We start from the raw sequence: 22,264 nt of genomic DNA on the forward strand, positions 1-22,264 counted from the left end.
TTTTTTCCTGTCAAGATGTAATTTCCGTTAGCTAATCAAAATCAGGCAAGCCGATTGGCTGGCCAGCAGATGCCAATTCCCAGAAGAGCCTATGTTTTTAGAAGCTAATTTAAATAAAGCAGTGGTATCATATCCCAAACGATTATCTTAATGACTATGGTGTATGAATACTCAGGTTCAGATATTGCTCCTCAACTTGTGATGGCAGTGCAGACTAGATAAGGCCGAAGTAATCAGATTACAGATACTTCTTAAAACATTCTTAAAATATGCCATTTTTATTTTTATTTTTCATTTGAAATAGCATTGAGAGTAGAGGTATCAAGATTAAATAAAAATTGGGGGATTTTGATTTCATTAAAAATTATTTTTGCTGCTTGTTTCATTTATTAAATGTAATCATTGTTATACAACTAGATCTTTATTTCAGGTAATCATGCTTATAGGTGATCTCCAGCTTTACAGTTTGTTAATGACAACTTGCTACTTCATTTAAAAATTATTTTTTTCCAGGCTTTGGTAAATCCGTAATTCTCTTGTACAGTGTATTTGAATCAGTGAAGAGGTAGTACAGGTGCAACGTCCTGAATTCGGAACTCCGAAAACCAGACATTTTTGAGGCGAAACCCAAAATCCGGCACTAATTAGGTCGAGGATTCTGGATTTCAAACAAGAAAATCAAGTTTGGAATCCTCAACTGAATCCATGCCGGATTTTGGGTTTTGCCAGATTTCGGACCTCGCCGCTCAAAACCCAGCACGGATTCAGTCGATGATTCCAGATTCCAGATTTCAGATTATTGATTTTCTTGTCTGAAATCCGGAAAAACATAAAAACCAGCACAGGTTCGCTCCCGATGATTCCGGATTTCAGACGTTGTACCTGTACTTTAATTGTATACAGTGCATTCAATTCACTTCAAGTCTTCATTTGTCTGCACAATGAGTGTCTCAATTGCATTTCCCTATAATTTTTTAATTAAATAAACAGTACTCATTAAATAAACTGACTAAAAAAAAAAAATACCAATTTAAATGCCATATTGTTCCAGTGATGTTCATAGTTTGTAAATTTACTTATTAAAAAGCAAGATCATATTTTAATTTCAGTTGCTTCATTTACTGTGCAGAGCGATTAAGTGATCTTACCACACGATACAGAGATGAAAGCTTGTGACACAGGCTTTTAAAAAAAAAATGGGTAACAAAAAAATCCATTCAGAATTGCTCCAACTTCCTCCACATTTCCAAGAGCAAAAATAGAATGTGCACTTCGGCTTACTGTATTTAGTAAAATGAAGACATTTTTCGAGCATCTATTCTATTTATCTTTGCAGTTGATATAACTTGTTCAAATCACTCATTTTGGATCCTCCAAGAAAGATTGTTAATTCAAAAAAGCTGTTAATTCAAAGAACCAGAGAGTTCCATGATGCTGCATACCAGTAGAGCTGTCTTCCCCTTTAACCTAGAGTTCAACTACAGTAGTGTGACACATCACAGTGCAGTACTCAAACTCAGCCAATATCACAGCAATTATTTATTTATTTTCATTTTTATAAAGAAATATGAGTATCAAGTACACATAATCAAATATATTTTTTCATAAATTTCATTTCATTTCAGTTTCTTACTGCTAAGAGAATCAATCCCATTATAGATTTTCAGCATATAACTCTCAGTTGATCAGTATTTTTCAATATTTCATGTCATTTTACAGTAGCAAATTCTCATGTTGTTTTCAAACAATGACAACCTTCATAGACTGTTGTCCCAGCTGCCAAGGGAACTACAAGGGAGCACAGTACCCAGTACTGATGTCAGCATGTTTGGACCAGACTCTGCTGATGTAACTGGGATTAATTGGACCTGGTATCAACTTCCATATGGAAAGGATGCAAATAGTCTTTTAGAAGTGTTACCAAGCTGTGTTTTCTCCCTTCCCTCAAAAAATTCCAAAACAAAACAACTTGTGGCAGAGTATAGCATTAATGGATTAATCCTAGACACCTACCCTAAAGCAAGTGCAATGACTAAACTGCTTTCCTAATGCCATCGTTTTGATTGTTGACGAAATGTAAATGAATAATTTACTTACTAGAATTTAGTATAGAATTATCCCTGTCTTCTGGTAATCTCCATGTTTCATGTAATGAATGTTTTAAATTATACTCTATTCATTGAGCAGTAGCACTTTCAATAAGTTGCCTTCCAAAGTTCCAGTAATGGTTCAAAATAGTGTTATAAAGATCACATGCACTGAAGCTATTGTAATTAAAATACAAGCATTGTGAGCACGCAATGCACAATCTACAATTCTGTCTTTCAATTTGCACCAACAGTCTTCGCTGTGACAATAGGAAAATGCAAATATTCATTTAAAAGTGTTCTATGATTTAACCATATTTTTTGTAGAGCAGACACTTAGAAACACTGACCAACATGTTTTTGTTTTATTTGTCTTTGCAGCTTCACTATATCCACAGTTCTCCTGGTGGATCAGGATCAGCAAATCTGCCAGTTGTTAGTACAGTGTATGGCTACATTGGCACGCCTCCAGCTCAGCGCCAGATCTCAACATTGGTATGGCGTCTGGGACCTACTCACTTCTTGGAGGAAGTTTTACCTCCCTCTAGCATCAGTATCGTTTATGAATTAGGACCAAACTATATTGGTAGCTTCCAAGCCGTGTGTGTTCCATGTAAGTAATATTTTTGATGGCAAATTATAAAGTACAAAATTGAGCTGAATAGGTTTTCTGGCAGGTATGAAAGAGCTTGTTAATTAGAGATAAAATATCCGTGTCAGTGTTACGACATACAACAGATTTACCCCAGCTTTTTGTGTATCTGTTGAAAAATCCTTCTCATTCTTTTTTTGTTTTTGTCACATTGACTTAAGCACGATGTTCCAACACTTGTCCTTGGTGTTACTTTTTCAGTTACAGATTATGAAGAATGGTGGAATAGAACTCTTCCTTTGGTTCAGTAAGTTCAGTCAGTAGCTGAAGCATACAAAATCGGAAAGTACAAGGTTTGGTCCGTGGTTTAAGCTAAGTTGGCCTCAGTATCCCTCGATTAGGGAAAATGACAGGGTTAGCAATATAACAACAGGAATCGTCCATTTAGTCTATTAAGCTTCCTCTGCCATTTTATTAACACCCTGGCAGCTCTCTTTTTCTAATTCCAATTCCCTGCTTTTTCTCCATCTCCCTTAAAAACAAAGGAAAGGGTTCCCATTCATCACTAACTAGTGATCTTTACTGCAAATACACGATATCAAAATGAAGACGATTCTCCCTGATGTTCAAATAGCTTACTAACATTGTCAAAGCTCACATAGAATCATAGAATCAAATAGTACAGCACATGTATAGTAGTCACTTGGTTGGGATATCATGCCCCAACAAAGGAAGTCCATAAAGCACAATTTACATATTGTGCATATTAGGCAGGCGATGGACACAGCAATTGTACGGCCCACCTTATTGCTGTAGTGAAAGGTCCAAATCATTTTCATGGTCGGGTCTCATTTTAATGGAAGCGATGAGCCCCAACAGGTAGTTTTACTGATCAGGGTGAGGACAGGAGTAGCTGCTCCTCCATGGAGTCAAACCGGAAGACAAAAATTATTATTGATGCAAAGAAATCAGTGCTACATGTCTTTTCAATGTTTGGGAGCAGCCTCCTGCAGTCCCTGACTGCTAATTAGGCCACACTACATCCAGTACCACGGTACAGCCAGAGCCAAGTCCACATACTATAGGTGGCTCAGTTGTACGGAAGGGGGCGCGGTGGGGGTGGGGGGGGGTGGAGGAGGAGGAAGGCCAGGAAAGCAATCGTGATAGGGGATTCAATAGTTAGATGGAAATATCAAGAGTGGCTCATTAGCTACTGACTGAGCTGGCCAAGTCCTGAAGGACATAGCTGTCTGTAGCAGGTGATGAGAGAACCAACACGAGGGGAAAAACCTACTTGATCTCGTCCTCACCAAATCTATCTATCGCAGATGCATCTGTCCATGACTGTATTGGTAACAGTGACCACCACACTCATTGTGGAGACGAAGTCCCATCTTCACACTGAGGAAACCCTCCATAATGTTGTGTGGCACTACCACCGTGCCAAATGGGACACATTATGAACAGATCTAGCAGCTCAAAACTGAGCATCTGTGAGGCACTGTGGGCTATCAGCAGCAGCAGAATTGTATTCCACCACAATCTGTAACCTCATGACCTGGCATATGCCTCACTCTACCATTATCATCAAACCAGGGGACCAACCCTGGTTCAATAAGGAGTGTAGAAGAGCATGCCAGGAGCAGCACCTAGGCATAGCTAAAAATGAGGTACCAACCTGGGGAAGCTGCCCAGGACTACATGCATGCTAAACAGTGGAAGCAGCATGCTATCGACGGGCAAGCGATCCCACAATCAGCGAATCAGATCCAAACTCTGCAGTCCTGCCACATCCAGTTGTGAATGGTGGTGGGCCATTAAACAACTAACAGGAGGAGGAGGCACCATGAATATTTCCTTCCTCAATGATGGCGGAGCCCAGCACGTGAGTGCAAAAGACAAGGCTGAAGCGTTTGCAACCATCTTCAGCCAGAAGGGCTGAGTCGATGATCCATTTCGGCCTCCTCCTGCGGTCACCACCGTCACAGAAGCCAGTCTTCAGCCAATTTGATTTACTCCACATGATATCAAGAAACGGCTGAGCACACTGGATACAGCAAAGGCTATGGACCCCGACAATATCTCGGCTGTCGTGCTGAAGACTTGTGCTCCCGAACTAGCCACGTCTCTAGCCAAGCTGTTCCAGTACAGTACAACATGGGCATCTATCCGACAATGTGGAAAACTGTCCAGCTATATATCCTGTCCACAAAAAGCAGGACAAGTGCAATCACTGCCCCATCAGTCTACTCTCAATCATTAGCAAAGTGATGGAAGGTGTCGGCGACAGTGCTATCAGGCGGCATTTACTCATCAATAACCTGCTCACCGATGCCCAGTTTAAGTTCTGCCAGGAGCACTCCGCTCCAGACCTCATTACAGTCTTGGTCCAGACATAGACAAAAGAGCTGAATTCCAGAGGCAAGGTGAGAGTAACTGCCCTTGACATCAAGGCAGCATTTGACCGAGTGTGGCATCAAGGAGCCCGAGTAAAACTGGTCAATGGGAATTGGGGGAAAACTCTCCATTGGCTGGAGTCATACCTAGTACAAAGGAAGATGGTTGTGGTGGTTGGAGGTCAATCATCACAGCCCTAGCACATCCCAGGAGTTCCTCAGGGCAGTGTCCTAGACCCAACCATCTTCAGCTGTTTCATTCATGATCTTCCCTCTTTCATAAGGTCAGAAGTGGGGATGTTCGCTGATGACTGCACAGTGTTCAGTGCCATTTACAACTCCTCAGATAACGAAGCAGTCCATCCTTGTATGCAGCAAGACCTGGATGACATTCAGGCTTGGGCTGATAAGTGGCAAGTAACATTTGCGTCACACACGTGCCAGGCAATGACTATCTCTAACAAGTGAGAGTCTGGCCACCGTCCCTTGGCATTCAATGGGGGTAACCATTGACCAGAAACTTAACTGGACCAGCCACATAAATACTGTGGCAGCAAGAGCAGGTCAGAGGCTGGGTATTCTGCAGCAAGTGTCTCATCTCCTGACTCCCCAAAGCCTTTCCACCATCTACAAGGCATAAGTCAGGAGTATGATGGAATGAGTGCAGCTCCATCAACACTCAAGAAGCTCGACACCATCCAGGACAAAGCAGCCCACTTGATTGGCACCCCATCCGCCACCTTAAACATTTACCCTCCACCACCAGCGTACCGTGGCTGCAGGGTGTACCATCTACAAGATGCACTGCAGCAACTTGCCAAGGCTTCTTCGGCAGCACCTCCCAAACCCGTGACCTCTACCACCTAGAAGGACAAGGGCAGCAGGCACATGTGAACACCACCACCTCCATGTTGCCCTTCAAGTCACAAACCATCCTGACTTGGAAGTATATCACCGTTCCTTCATTGCTCGGTCAAAATCTATCAGGAGTCAAAATTCTTAATTGGGAAAAGGCCGATTTTTGCTAAACTCAGGTGATTGAGCAAAAGTAGACTGGAAAGCTCTACAGTGTCAGAGCAGTGGAAGGCATTCCAGGAGGAGATGGGGAGGGTTCAGAGCAAATATATTCCCACGAAGAGAAAGGTGGGACTCAAATCTAGAGCTCCCTGGATGTCAAGGGGTTTACAGGGTAAGATGAGGCAAAAAAGGGAAGCTTCTACAAGATACCGAGAGCCAAATACTGCAGAAAGCATTGAGGAATGTAGGAAGTGCAGGGGTGAAATTAAAAAGGAAATTAGGAAAGCAAAGAGAGGGCATGATAAAATATTGGCAAGTAACATCAAGAAAAACTCAAAGCTGTTTTATAAATACATATAGAGCAAGAGAATAACTAAGGAAAGAGTAAGAGCTTATTGAAGACCAAAAAGGTAACCTGTGTTTGGAATGGGAAGACGTGGATATGGTTTTTAATGAATACTTTGTGTATGTCTTTACAAAAGAGAGGGACGATGCAGACATTGCAGTTGAGGAGGAGAAGTGTGAAATATTGGATGAGATAAACATAATGGCCCAGAAGTTGCGGCCGGAGGCTTCCTGCAGGCCTCTGACCAAAATGTTTTTTACTAAAGTACCTGGAGGCACGTAGACTTGCGGTCCGAGGCCTCCATTCGCAGTCTAGCCTCTGGGCCTATGCATCCCAGGAACGTAAGCGCAACCTGGGATCACGTGGGCCTGGAGCAGCAATGAACATGGAATATTCTCCTCGATAATGGTGAGTTCCATTTGTACGAGCTCCCATTACTATCAATGAGAATACCCACAGAAGCACAACACAATAATTTTTTTTTAATTTAAAACATCTCTGACATTTAAAATTATTTGAAATTGAATTTAATTAAATGTTCCAGACTATTAATTTTTTTGAATTTTTAAATATGTTTTAATAGGGGTAAAAATAAACTTAACTTAATGTACAGGGTTTTTAAGATAAAAAAAATTTTTTTTCTATCTTTTAAAAGTCTAACGCTGGCCAGGCGTAAGTGTTTGAAGGACATTCGCTGGGCAGAAGTTGGGTAAATAGGCCAAATCTCTGTGCACGAATGCCCTTCTCCCGGGGATGCGAGCGATCTGTCAAAATAAATTTTGGCAGTTTGCAAATGCCGGTTCTTGGGGCATGCGTATCATGCGTTGAGTACTCGCACTTGCGAGGCCTCTTCGGGCGCATACGCATCCGGAGAGGCTGCAATTTATGCCCAATGAAAGAGTCATTATTAAGGGGTTTGGCATCTCTGAAAGTAGATAAATCACCAGGCTCAGATGAAATGTATCCCAGGCTGTTAAGCGAAGCAAGGGAGGAATTAGCTGAGACTCTGACTGCATTTTCCAATCCTCTCTGGCTACAGGTGTGGTGCTACAGATTGGAGGACTGCAAATGTTTTACCGTTGTTTAAAAAGGGGGAAAGAGAGAGACCGAGAAATTGCAGGCCAGTCAGCCTTACCTCGGTGGTGGGCAAATTAGTAGAATAAAATGGAAGGACAGTATTAATTGTCATTTAGAAATTCACGGATTAATCGAGGACAGTCAGCATGGATTTATTAAGGGAAGGTCATGTCTGACTAATTTGATTGAATTTTTTAAGGAGGTAACAAGGAGGGTTGATGAGGGTACCGTATTTGATGTAGTCTACATAGATTTTAGCAAGGTTTTTGACCAGGTTCCACATGGCAGGTTGGTCAGAAAAGTAAAAGCCCATGGGATCCAAGGGAAAGTGGCAAGTTGGATCCAAAATTGGCTCAATGGCATGAACCAAAAGGGAATGGTCGGTGGGTGTTTTTGCGACTGGAAGACTGTTTCAGGTGGGGTTCCTCAGGGCTCAGTACTAGGTCCCTTGCTCTTTGTGGTATATATCAATAATTTAGACTTCAATGTAGGGGGCATGATTAAGAAGTTTGCAGATGATACAAACATTGTGGTTGATAGTGAGGAGGAATGCAGGAAGTTATCAATGGACTGGTCAGATGGGTAGAAAAGTGACAATTGGAATTCAGTCAGAAGTGTGAGTAATGCATTTGGGGAGGGCTAAGAAGTCAAAGGAATACACAGTAAATGATAAGATACTGAGAAGTATAGAGGAACAGAGGGATCTTTGAGTCCGGATGTACTAGGGGACCGAGGCTCTAGTGAGAAGGAGGAACTGAAGGATATCCTTATTAGGCGGGAAATTGCGTTGGGGAAATTGATGGGATTGAAGGACGATAAATCCCCTGGATCTGATTGTCTGCATCTCAGAGTACTTAAGGAGGTGGCTCTAGAAATAGTGGATGCATTTATGATCATTTTCCAACAGTCTATCGGCTCTGGATCAGTTCCTATGGACTGGAGGGTAGCTAATGTAACACCACTTTTTAAAAAAGGAGGGAGAGAAAACACGGGTGATTATAGACTGGTTAGCCTGACATCAGTAGTGGGGGAAATGTTGGAATCAGTTATTAAGGATGAAATAGCAGTGCATTTGAAAAGCAGTTACAGGATCGGTCCAAGTCAGCATGGATTTATGAAAGGGAAATCATGCTTGACAAATCTTCTGGAATTTTTTGAGGATGTAACTAGTAGAGTGGACAAGGGAGAACCAATGGATGTGGTGTATTTGGACTTTCAAAAGGCCTTTGACAAGGTCCCACACAAGAGATTTGTGTGCAAAATCAAAGCACATGGTAGTGGGGGTAATGTACTGGCATGGATAGAGAATTGGTTGGCAGACAGGAAGCAGAGAGTCGGGTCCTTTTCGGAATGGGAGGCAGTGACTAGTGGAGTGCCGAAGGGCTCGGTGCTGGGACCCCAGCTCTTTACAATATACATTAATGATTTGGATGAAGGAATTGAGTGTAATATCTCCAAGTTTGCGGATGATACTAAACTGGGTGGCGGTGTGAGCTGTGAGGAGGATACGAAGAGGCTACAGGGTGATTTGGACAGGTTAGGTGAGTGGGCAAATGCATGGCATGTGCAGTATAATGTGGATAAATGTGAGGTTATCCACTTTGGTGGCAAAAACACGAAGGCAGAATATTATCTGAATGGTGGCAGATTAGGAAAAGGGGAGGTGCAACGACACCTGGGTGTCATGGTTCATCAGTCATTGAAAGTTGGCATGCAGGTACGCCAGGCGGTGAAGAAGGCAAATGGCATGTTGGCCTTCATAGCTAGGGGATTTGAGTATAGGAGCAGGGAGGTCTTACTGCAATTGTGCAGGGCCTTGGTGAGGCCTCACCTGGAATATTGTATTCAGTTTTGGTCTCCTAATCTGAGGAACGACATTCTTGCTATTGAGGGAATGCAGCGAAGGTTCACCAGACTGATTCCAGGGATGGCTGGATTGACATATGGGGAGAGACTGGGTCAACTGGGCCTTTATACACTGGAGTTTAGAAGGATGAGAGGGGATCTCATAGAAATGTATAAGATTCTGACGGGACGGGATGGGACAGATTAGATGCGGGATGAATGTTCCCCATGTTGGGGAAATCCAGAGCCAGGGGACACAGTGTTGGGATAAGGGGTAGGCCATTTAGGACTGAGATGAGGAGAAACTTCTTCACTGAGTTGTTAACCTGTGGAATTCCCTGCCGCAGAGAGCCGTTGATGCCAGTTTATTGGATGTATTCAAGAGGGAGTTATGGCTAAAGGAATAAAGAGGTATGGAGGGAAAGCAGGAAAGGGGCACTGAGGTGAATGATCAGCCATGATCATATTGAATGGTGGTGCAGGCTCGAAGGGCCGAATGGCCTAGGCCTACTCCTGCACCTATTTTCTATGTTTCTATGTTTCCATGTCCACAGATCCCTGAAGGTAGCAGGACAGGTAGATAAGGTGGTTAAGGCAGCACACAGGATAGTTGCCTTTATTAACCGAGGCATAGAATATAAGAGCAGGGAGGTTATGCTTGAACTGTATAAAACATTAGTTGGGCCACAGCTTGAATACTGCGTACAGTTCTGATCACCATATTGCAGAAAAGATGTGACTGCACTAGACAGGGTACAGAGGAGATTTACGAGAATGTTGCCTAGACTGGAGAATTTTAGCTATGAGGAAAGATTGGATAGGCCGGAGTTGTTTTATTTGGAACTGAGGAGGCTGGGGGGCGACTTAATTGAGGTGTATCAAATTATGCGGCACCTAGATAGAGTGGATAGGAAGCACCTATTTCCCATGGCAATGAGGTCAATAACCAAGGGGCATAGATTTGAAGTAATTGGTAGAAGGATTACAGGGGAGTTGAACAGAACCTTTTTCACCCAGTGGGTGGTGGAGGTTTAGAACGCACCGCCTGAAAGGGTGGTAGAGGCAGAATCCATCATCACATTTAAAAAGTATTTGGATATACATTTGAGATGCTTTAACCTACAAGGCTATACCAAGAGCTGGACAGTGGGATTCGGCTGTATTGCTCTTTTTCAGCCGGCACAGACACAATGGACTGAATGGCCTCATTCTATGCAGTAAATTTCTATGATTCAGGCCAACATGGACCAGTGTGCGGCACAATACTCCCCCAAATTGTTGCTTATTTTGTTGGATTTTGAATTTCTCTTCCCAATTTTTAGATGTACAGTTCTTCATTTTGTATATTTTACTTCAGAGTCTATGTTCACTCCTTAGTATAAAAGCTCTGACTGGACATGCATGTTGATGCGTGCTTTGATTCCTTTCTTGTTCTGTCTCCATTATAAACCATAAATGCTCTTACTTTGCTTAATTGAGTCTCTTGGATGTTGTTAAGTGGTACAAAGCCCAACATCTTGAAATTGAACCATCTAGGAGGTTGCCATGCAATTTGCCTGTTCAGTGTTGCCTGGCCCTGTTTTGTTTGGTACAGGTGCAGCGCCTAAAATCCAGAACCCTCAGGACTGAGGCCGTTCCGGGTTCCGGACTTTTGATTTGCGTTCTGATGTCACAAATCCGGAAACACCCAAGCCAAGGTGCGGGTATTTCCGGATTTCAGAACGTCACGGGGTGGGGATGGGTGGTGGGAAGATTCCCATTGAGCTGTTCAGGCTAACCGGCCCCACCAAGGAGAATGTCGTCGGGCAGGCCCTGCTGAAGTGGTATTCGGGCGGGCCCCGCCGAGGAGGTCGTCGTCTGGCCGGCCCCGCTGTGGAGCTGTTAGGGCAGATCGGCCCTACCGAGGAGCTGTTGTCGTCGGGCGGGCCCTACCCAGAAGGTTGTCGTCGTCGGGCGGGCCCTGCTGAGGAGGTTGTCGTCGTTGGGCGGGCCGGCCCCGCCGAGGAGCTGTTGGCGCGGATGAGGCCCCGAGGTAAGGGCAGCGGCGGTGAGGCGAGCAGCGGCAGAGCCCCAAGGTTGGCAAGGTCGTCGGGCCCGGATTCCGGAACATTTTACGGATTCCAAATGACCCTGCCACCGATCGTCCCGGATTCCGGAACTCCGGATTCGCGACGCTGCACCTGTACCATACCTTACAAAAGCTGAGTTATTGGGGCCATTGTTTCTGTTGCTACCCCTTACCTTAGATGAGGGTCACATATGACACTGTTGGCTAATTGGGGTGTGTTAGTACCAATAAAACAAGGTTCTTTTCTATTTAAAAGATAAAGTTTACGTTAATAATTGGACTCAACTTGGTTAAACAGATTTATTAAAACCTGTTATTTGGAAAGTCGAATTTTACTTCTTCTTGACTGTCAGTGCATCTCATTCATTTCATTCTCTGTACCTGTTCTCAACCCCTATTCTGCATAACATGTGGTATATTCAAAATATTGGCCTGGTGCTTGCAGGCCTGATGATGGCGAACTGGCAGCGTTTACCGTCATTTCGCCTTTGAAGCTGACCACAACTTCAGGATTTAGCGCATGCGCAGCCTAACACGGAAATCGTGAAGTTGCGGTCTGTCATTCACTGCTCCTGCGCAGGCTGAGCTGTGGATCCCCACTCCCAGAGCCGACAATCGGTGAAATCACTGATCTGACGACAATTTCCCCTTTTCCGAACAAATACCACTTTTAGAAACCCCATGAAAAGTTAGGCCCATTCAAATGATGTGTAACTGGGTTTTTTATGTCGATCTGGGTAATAACTATCGATGAACAACCCTGAAAAACTAATTTTATATTGGTGAAATGTCAAATTTCTTCATTAAGTTAAAAATTATTAGATGTTTAAATTAATACAAAAAAATAATTTTTAAAAGTTTGCTCATGTTATTTCAGCTTCTACCTTAACCCAATATGTATGTCCCAATTTTAAAGTGATTATTAGTGCATTATATTTCCTAGTTCCCTGTCTGTTGACGTCACAGCAGCTCGCACTGTGGGATTCCCACTGTAATGCGTTGATTTCAACTGCACATCCAAAAAGCCGAACTTCTCACCACAGAGAATGCAAGAACTTTGTGGGAAATTTACTCCGGTGCCAGTGGTGAACTTTGCATCACTGCTGACTGTAAATTACAGGCCATAATATCTGTGTGAATTCCAGTAACACCTTATCTCAACTTTTTACATTATAAATTCACATTTATAATGGAAACTGTCCAGGATGAATTTTAACCCCAAAAACAGATGGGTTAGGGTTGGGAGAGATATTAAAACTTTAAAAATCACAAAGACTCAACGCTGCCCACTTCTAAGTTTAGCAAAGGTGGGACAAGGGCGGGCTGCCAACTTCGTCCTCGGAGGCGGATTGGCTATTTAAATATTTTAATGAGGCTGACTGGTTCTCCAAGGCCTTGGGAAAGCTAGCAGCAAAAGGGAGGAGAGCTTTGGGAAGAAGCTAAATGTCTTTGCAGCACTGCTGGTGGCCCAGGAGAAGCAGGAGTGCTTCCCCCCCACCCCGGGGTCTCTAAGCTTAGCCTCTTACCTTGATTCGGATGGACCACCCACCCTCCACGCTCCCAGTAGCAGCTGCAGGCTCCCTGCCTGACTGGAAATCAAGCCTGTCAATCAGGCTGACTTCCGGATGGGGATCCTGACAAAAGCAAAAATTAGCATGCTGTGGAGTTAAAACACCGCATGGGGGGAACCCGTACTTCCCGGCTGAAACTCTATCCACTCTCACCTACCCAGCTTGCCCCTGTCAATATCGGGGCCTCTATCTTACCTTACATAATACAGGTACAGCGTCAAGAATCCGGAAGTCTCGGGACTGAGCCGCTCTGAATTCTGCGTATTTCCGGACTTCGGACATCCCGAGTCCAGAAACGCCTGGGCCAAGGTAGGTAGGGCGGGGAGGATCAGGCGGCCAAGAGGCCGGTGGGTGGGTGGGGGGGGTTCGACAGCGGCCCGAGGTGGGCAAGAGGTCGGCGGCGACAGGAGAGAGGCCGGCAGGGGTCCGGATTTCAGAACATTTTCCGGATTCAGGACGACCCCGTGATGGATCGTCCCGGTATCCGGATTCCGGAACAGTACGGATTCCGGAACTCCATATGCTCGATGCTGTTATCCTGTATTACATAGTATTTACAGCACAGAAATAGTCCATTCAGCCCACCAGGTGTTTATGCTCCACACGAACCTCCTCCCGCCCTTTTTCATCTAACCCCATCACATACCCTTCTATTCCTCATATGTTCATCTAGCTTCCCCTTAAATGCATTTATGCCAGTCACCTCAAGTACTCCTTAAGGTAGCAAAATCCATATTCTAACCACTCTCTGTGTAAAGAGGTTTCTCCTGAATTCCCTATTGAATTTATTAGTCTCTATCTTATAATTATGGCCCCTATTTCTGGTCTCCCCACAAGTTCTACCATATTAACAACAACTTGTATTTTATAATTTAATTTTGTAGTTTTTCCCTTGCCTTCCCAATTGTTTATTTTTACTTTTTCTCCTCAGCTTTTCACATTCCTTTTTGTCATCCTCTCCTTTGTTGTCTAAGTACTTAGTGTATGACTTTTTCTTTAGTTTCATAAGTTTCATTTCTGCCTGTAGTTCTTTATTCATCTGACTAGTTTGTTCTTTTTAGTGGGATATATTTCCATTGGACTCTATTGATCACCGTTTTAAATGTTTCCCATTGCTCTTGTATTTCGTTGTCAGTAAAGTTTTCCAGTTTACTGTCCCCAGTTCCATTTTCCTCCCCTCAAAATCAGTTTTTTCCATTCTATTACTTGATTTTCGTCTTACTTATGTTCTTCTCAATCTTTATCTTAAACCTTATGATCGCTATTTCCTAGATGTTCCTCCACACTTGTCTGTTATGGTTTATTTCCCATTACTAGATCGAGCAGTGCTCCCTCTCTTGGGCTTTTTACATAGTGGGTAAGAAAGGAGAACTGCAAACGCTGTAAAACCTCCATTCCCTGTTCCCCTTTCGCAACCTCTGCCAGTTTTTGAGGGTAGTTAAAATCTCCCATCTTTCCTTATATATTTATTCCTCCACCTCTTTCCACAATTGGGTGGTCTGTATAAACTTATCAAAATGTATCAAATTGTAATTATGCCCTCCAGCATGTGGTAGTGCTGTCGTGTCACAGTTTTATATGTCTCAGCTTTTTAGTCTGTACTGCAGAGACTTGTGATGCTCCAACCATCTTAACTGCTCAGCTTCCCAAATTGCTGGTTTTGCTATCAAACTATAAATAATACTACAGCATCAAAATGTAATAATCAACAGAATGTATGACTTTAAAATGGGGACTGAATTACACTTGTGCCCTGGTCCAATAACCCCACTTCACTTGAAGACCAAACTTGATTAAGAAGTTTGCAGATGATACTAAAATTGGCACTGTGCGATTGATAATGAAGAAGAAAGCTGTAAACTGCAGGAAGATACCATTGAACTGGTCAGGTGGGTAGAGCAGTGGCAAATGGAATTCAATCCGGAGAAGTGTGAGGTAATGCATTTGGGTAGGGCTAAGAAGGCAAGGGTATACACATTAAATGATAGGACACTGAGAAGTGTTGAGGAACAAAGGGACCTTGGAGTGCATGTCCACAGATCCCTGAAGGTAGCAGGACAGGTTGATAAGGTGGTTAAGAAGGCATACGGAATACTTGCCTTTAATAGCCAAGGAATAGAATACAAGAGCAGGGAGATTATGCTTGAACTGTATAAAACACTAGTTAGGCCACAGTTAGAGTACGGCGTGCAGTTCTTGTCACCACATTGCAAGAAAGATGTGATTGCACTAGAGAGGGCACAGAGGAGATTTACGAGGATGTTGCCTGGACTGGAGAATTTTAGCTATGAGGAAAGATTGGATAGGCTGGGTTTGTTTTCTTTGGAACAGAGGAGGCTGAAGGGAGATATTGTAATGTATAAAATTATGAGGGACCGAGATAGAGTGGATAGGAAGGACCTATTTCCCTTAGCAGAGGGATCTAGGGGGCATAGATTTAAAGTAATTGGTAGGAGATTTTGAGGGGGAATTCTCTCACCCAGATGGTGGTGGGGGTCTGGAACTCTCTGCCTGAAAGGGTGGTAGAGGCAGTAACCCTCACCACATTTTAAAAAGTACTTGGATGTGCATTTGAAGTGCCGTAACCTACAAGGCTCCAGACCAAGAGCTGGATTAGGCCGGATAGCTCTTTGTCGGCCGCTGCGGTCATGATGGGCCGAAATGGCCACCTTCCATGCTGTAAATTTCTATGATTGACATCCATGTCGGTGTTCATTTTTTTTCTGCTGAATGTGTTTCACAAATTTTAATCAACAAAACATTTTATTTTCAATTATATAAATGAGCACACTATCAATAGTATTTTCACTGTCAACTAAAGTACTGATACTGGATTCTCACTCGCTGAGATGCTCCACCTCACAGCCAACAAGCTCCCCGCTAGAGTGGAACTAAACTACAGAACTAGTGGGAACCTGTTCAACCTTCGCTGACTCCAGGCCAGGTCCAAGACCACCCAACCTCTGTCATCAAGCTACAGTACGCGGACGACACCTGCGTCTGTGCACATACAGAGGCTGAACTCCAGGACATAGTTGACATATTTACTGAGGCATATGAAAGCATGGGCCTTACGCTAAACATCCGTAAGACAAAGGTCCTCCACCAGCCTGTCCTCACCGCACAGCATTGCCCCCCAGTCATCAAGATCCACAGCGCAGCCCTAGACAATGTGAACCATTTCCCACACCTCGGGAGCCTCTTATCAACAAGTGCAGACATTGACGACGAGATTCAACATCGCCTCCAGAGCGCCAGTGCAGCCTTCAGCCACCTGAGGAAAAGTGTTTGAAGAACAGGCCCTTAAAACTGCCACCAAGCTCATGGTCTATAGGGCTGTAGTAATACCCGCCCTCCTGACATGGACCATGTATAGTAGACACCAAGTCTCTGGAGATATACCACCAACGATGTCTCTGCAAGATCCTGCAAATCCCCTGGGAGGACAGACGCACCAATGTTAGCGTCCTCGACCAGGCCAACATCCCCAGCATTGAAGCACCGACCACACTTGATCAGCTCCGCTGGTCAGGTCACATTGTTCGCATGCCAGACACGAGACTCCCAAAGCAAGCGCTCTACTCGGAACTCCTTCATGGCAGTTGAGCCAAAGGTGGACAGAGGAAACATTACAAGGGCACCCTCAAAGCCTCCCTGATAAAAGTGCAACATCCCCACTGACACCTGGGAGTCCCTGTCCAAAGACCACCCTAAGTGGAGGAACTGCATCCGAGAGGACGCTGAGCACCTCGAGTCTCATCGCCGAGAGCATGCAGAAATCAAGCACAGGCAGCGGAAAGAGTGTGCGGCAAACCTGTCCAACCCTCCCTTACCCTCAACGACTATCTGTCCCACCTGTGACAGGGACTGTGGCTCTCATATTGGACTGTTCAGCCACCTAAGAACTCATTTTAAGAGTGATAGCAAGTCTTCCTCGATTCCGAGGGACTGCCTATGATGATGATGATGATGACTGGATTTGAATACAATTACACAAACATACACAAGGATTCTAATGTTGGAATTTGTGTGCAATATATACCAAAAAACAAAGCAGCACACATTACAGTATTCAACTGAGCATTGCCATTTATATTATACTTATTTTGCTTAGAAATATAATCATTGTTTTTGTCATTTAACAAAAGGATATTTTGTTAAATAGTTTTCACTTAGAGCAGACTACAAATTGACATTTTAAGGTTAGTGATAGCTTTACTCTAGTGAAGACCTCATTGATATCTATATATTGTAAATGTAATTGCACAGTATTGCACTTCTATTTCAGTAGAGTTAGTCTATGTTTGTGAAATACTAATTTTGGATTATACAGCTTCAATGTTGTACAATGGCATCTCCATGTTTTTTGGAAATCAGTGAGATACCATTACAAAAAAACACCCCAAATCTTTCATTTAAAAGAACATTTTATGAGGGAAAGTCTACATACAAGAATAACAGAAATAACTGAATTAATCTTATTTTTTCTTTTTGTATGAAAGACCAATATATTAGTTAACTGAATACAAATTATATATTCTTGTTAATTTTGTATTTGTAGTTCACATATTTTGACACTAGAGTATTCATTGACACATTTATCGGAATAATCCATGATTTCATAATTTGAGATTAATATTTTGAAACTTATAAAAATCAGAAAACATGTTTGTTATCCCACTTGAAATAATGTGCAATGATAAGTAGCTCACAGTGTAGCAGAACTAATTTAAAATGCACTGGGATCGCACTTGCGAATGGCTCAGTAAATGTAGGGTGTGTAGTACTGACCCATAGTTCAGGAACATCCCATTTCAATTCCTGCTTTTTGCTGAATTAATTAATCGGTCAAGGTGGAGGCTTTACAGTTGGCATCAGGTCCCTAAGCTAGAGAAAGGGAAAAATTAGCCGAACCTGCCATTGCTTGTTGCTAATTCTAGTGGAAGTGTGTGTATGAATGTTGAATGAGAACACCTTTTGGGTAAATGAAGAATGATCATTTGGACCAGTTGCTGGCAGACTGCTGCTGTATGTTGATTGCAGTATGAGTCACTGCTTCAAAGTGAAGAAGGATCACAGGAGAAAATCAAAGGGAAAGTTGTATTTAGATCAATTGTGTAAGGCATGTGTGTTTTAGTTTTGAAATATTTGTAATATCTGCCGAGTGCTTTTATAAAAAAAAAAACCTGCCAACCAAGGTAAAACTTTAGCTAGTAAGCATACTTACACCAGTGATGCTGAGCAGATGTGCTGCAAGGTGATAGCTTCGATATTTTTTAGAAAAGTAGTTTATGGTTAAGTACTTGCCATTGATAAGAATAGCTGCCTTCTATAAAGATAATGTGTATTTGAAAGTTTTCTGATTTATACATTTCTAATCTATTAATTTTTTCCTTTTATAAAGGCAAGGATTCAAAACCTGAAATGGTCATTCCATCTCCCCTCAGCCTTGTTCCTGAGGAGAAAGTATCATTTGCACTGTATGCACTGTCGGTCTCTACACTTACAGTGGCCAGGATTAGGAAAAATTACAACAAAGTAGACAGCAAAACCATAGCCAAACAGGTGAGCAATCAATGTAAAGCTTTCATTCAGAAGAAATGCACAAACTAAAAACGTGATTTGTTTTGTATGCAAGCCATTTGTGTGTTTGGTTTACAAAAAATATGGTAAGTACAGTTTGTGTTCCTAATGAAATCCTAAAGATGTGAAGTTATGTCTCCTTACATGGTCATAGGGCCTTGCCCCCTGCAAAATGTGTGGCATAAAAGTTGTAGATTATTAAAATATTGAAATTATTAAAATTTCAGTGGAAAATGCTGATTGCGTTATTTTGTACTTTCACTTGTCAATGATTTCTAATTTGACTTCAATGTAAATATGTATGTGTATGTGTTACATGTTCTGATTTTGAATTCAGAGATCAAACTATACCCAAGTTGTACCACAGCAAGTTGATTCAGTTTTCCTGGTAACTTGGGGGCCAAGTTTCGGCCTGAGTCGCTCCTGTTTTTTTTTGGAGCAACTGGTTTAGAATGGATTATCTTAGAAATTGCAATTCTCGGCATTTAGTTTGCTCCAGTTCTAATCAGTTAGAACAGTTTCAGTTTGGAACAGATTTTTTTTTTCAAAAGGAGGTGTGTCTGGCCACTTGCGCCTGTTTTGAAAGTTTAGGCAGTGAAAACTTACTCCAAACTAACTTAGAATGGAGTAAGTGTAGATTTTTGTACGTTTAGAAAAATCTTGTCTACACTTAGAAAATCAGGCGTAGGTTACAAATCAGGTGTCGGGAATGGGGGGTGTTTAAAGGAAAGTTTACAAACATTAAACACTTCGGTTTTACAAATAAAGAGCCATTATCAATAATAAATGATAAATACATCAATAAATCAATCAAAAAAATTAATAAAAAATTCAAAAAATCAATAAATAAAACATTTTCTACTTACTGACTGCAGCACCGGGAGCCCTCCAACAGCGTGCTGGGACGGGGCCCTCCCAGTGTGTCTCTGTCAGTGTCTCTATCTCTCTGTCTGTCTGTGTGTGTGTCTCTCACTCTCTGTCAATGTCTGTGTTTCTGACAGCGGGTGGAGGTGGGATGGGAGAGAGGGTGAAGGGAGAAGGGAGAGGGGGAGAAGGGAGGGAAGCAGGGGGAGGAGGGAGGGGGGGAGGGGAGGAGAGGGAGGCTGAACGGGCCGGGCCCAAGACTTCGGGTGGGGCCCGCCCCCAGCACCGGATTTACAGGTAGGTGGCCGGGGGTCAGGGCGGGTGGGGGGGGGGGGGGGGGTCGGGTCAGGTCCGGGGGGTGGGGTGGGGGAGCGCGAGTCGGGTCCGGGGGTTAGGGGGGGGGGGGGGGTCAGGTCCGGTCCGGGGGAGGGGAGCGGGAGTCGGGTCGGGAGGGAGCAGGAGCTGGGCGTCTGAGGTGCAGCCTTATCCACGCAGCCCCAGTGAGGCCATTCGGCCAGGGCTAGGGGCTGCGTGCTTCGGGCCCCTCCCACACAGGTTTGGGCGCCTGGAGCAACTGCACATGCGCACCTACTGTAGCGCGCATGTGGAGAGGTCCCGGCACTGTTTTCAGCGCAAGGACCTGGCTCCGCCCCTCCACAGCTCATGCTGCGCCACGCCCAGCTCCAGAGGACCTGCAGGGAGCTGGAGAATTGGTAAGTATTTTTTCGGCGCACTTTATGGCGCGAAAAACGGGCGTCCAGGTCGGAGCATGTGCCGTTCTCGGCGAGGCCCGAAACTTGGGCCCTTGTACTTTGTATGAAACATAATGCTTACTGTTTGATGTGTTATTTAACCCAGGATAAATCAGATTGTCGCTTTTGAGTTTATTTTTGATTTCTGTTTATTTCCTCCTCAATTTCCCTGTACTATAATACTTTGTAGCAGGTGTTCAGGCAAATCACTTGTGACTGCCTGCTAGAAATGTGAGCGACAACAGCCAGTCTCTCCAGTTTTCTGTTCCTCTCTGCAAGTACAGTAGCACCTTGCCTGCACTCAACCACAATAGCATAGATAATGGGCCCGAACTTGGTGAACCCATCGCCGGCTGCTGCCGAGTTTTTTCGGCGATCTCCCTGTTTTTTCTGCGCTCTCCCCTCCGAGCAAATTTGGTGAGGCCCTCATGCCGGCGGGAGAGAAGACCGCTGGGGAGCGTCTGCTGGCATGCGCCGTCATGCAACGCCGACAAAAGTCCTCCCGCTTCCTCCTGGGATTGGTCCGGGCGGTGCTCCGCTCTAGCAGCAGATAAGACTGCCGCGTGGAGGCAAGTCTTACCTGAACGGTAGGTATCGACCTACAAGAAAAGGTTAATGAAATGGTTTGCTTTATTTCTTTTGCAGCGATTTTTTTTTGTTTGATCGGGTCCGCTGAAGGATTTGTAATGGTTTGTTTTTCGTTTGTTGAAGATTTTTTTTTTCGGTTCCCCACCTCTCCCTGGGTCTGACTCTAGCCTCGGCGTTACTTTGCCAAGGATCACATTTGCCACCCACTGCCGCTCAGAATCGGCGTGTACTGCCCATTTTTTTCCGCCGGGCGTTTTTTTTTCAATTTTTTCACCAAACTCCCACTCAAAGTACCATCAGGATCTTAGCGGTCTTTTCGATGATAAATGGACGGAACTTGGGTTTGAACAAACTCGGACCTATTTTAATATCACTAACTCAAAGTTAGAAAATCATGACATGAACATTATATCACCCTTTGGCACAGCTACTGGCTCCAACTATGCCAATCTCGTGGAGCATTTTAAGAGCTACATCGTGGATGTTTACATAGAGTACAAAAGAAAACTTTTTGGGCTAGAAATTCAGTTTCTGGCAATACCGTTTTTTTTCCTGTCATTTTTGGGCAAAAATACCACTAAAAACATAGCCATCTTTAAGGGGGTAAAATTGGCAAATAAATGCACCCAACAGTAAAAATAGATGTTGTACAAGGATTCATGGTGGAAACCACGGTCCTCGCCATCTTTAGCCCGAGGCCTATCACCGCCAAAAATACAGGCCCTGGGAGGGGAGAAAACACACACAAATTGCAAAAATTTAAAAATTAAAAATCCAAAAACATTCACTATACACTTAACTAATGAATCGCTGAAAAAGAATGAAAAAATAAAAACTTCAACTTACCTTTTTTGTAGGTCATCATACCTACCGCTGTTTCTGGAGCTTCAACGCAGGCTTTTCTTGGCATTTTTTTTTTCACCCTGAGTACGGGTGTGCCAAATGGCCACTTTTAAGCGGTCGCATTTTTTTTGGTGTTGCATGTTGTCGATCCGCTTTTCGGCGATATTTCAAAACTGCCATTAACTTTGGCCAATTTTAGGTGAGTACCTATTACTCACCTAAATATCGCTGAAAAAGCGTGTGCAAGACTGGCCAATTTCTCCCCATAATCTTTAATAAAAAGGTAACTGTTGTTGTAATGTGTCAGAATTCAGTGTGCTACTCAAATTAAATTTTGTTAACAAAAGAAAATTGAGCAACTGTGATACTAAATTATGCAAATCTAACTATTTAGCAAATGTAACTCCATTATTTAAGAAAGGTGAGAGAGATAAATCAGGAAATAATAGACATGAAGAGGTTCCACATCAGAGACTGTTAGCTAAAATTAAAGCTTATGAAATTGAAGACAAATTATTAACCTGGTTAGGAGATTGGTTAGGCGATCAAAGATAGAGAGTAGGGATAATGGGTATTTACTTGACTAGTGGTGTCCCACAAGGATCTGTGCTTGTGCCTCAACTATTCACTATTAA

At 43.4% G+C, this 22,264-nt stretch overlaps 1 protein-coding gene across 1 annotated transcript in view; it reads left to right on the forward strand.

The window, feature by feature from the left end:
- wdfy3 (WD repeat and FYVE domain containing 3) overlaps positions 1 to 22,264 on the forward strand; it is a 690,816-nt gene that overhangs the window by 358,498 nt on the left and 310,054 nt on the right. Inside the window, exons 22-23 of the mRNA XM_070871062.1 lie at positions 2,469 to 2,700; positions 18,404 to 18,564. Of these exons, the coding sequence (XP_070727163.1) occupies positions 2,469 to 2,700; positions 18,404 to 18,564 (393 nt within the window). The remainder of the gene's footprint in view (positions 1 to 2,468; positions 2,701 to 18,403; positions 18,565 to 22,264) is intronic.

The sequence above is a fragment of the Pristiophorus japonicus genome, chromosome 2 (genome assembly GCF_044704955.1).
Source record: "Pristiophorus japonicus isolate sPriJap1 chromosome 2, sPriJap1.hap1, whole genome shotgun sequence".
Taxonomy (NCBI): Eukaryota; Metazoa; Chordata; class Chondrichthyes; family Pristiophoridae; genus Pristiophorus; species Pristiophorus japonicus.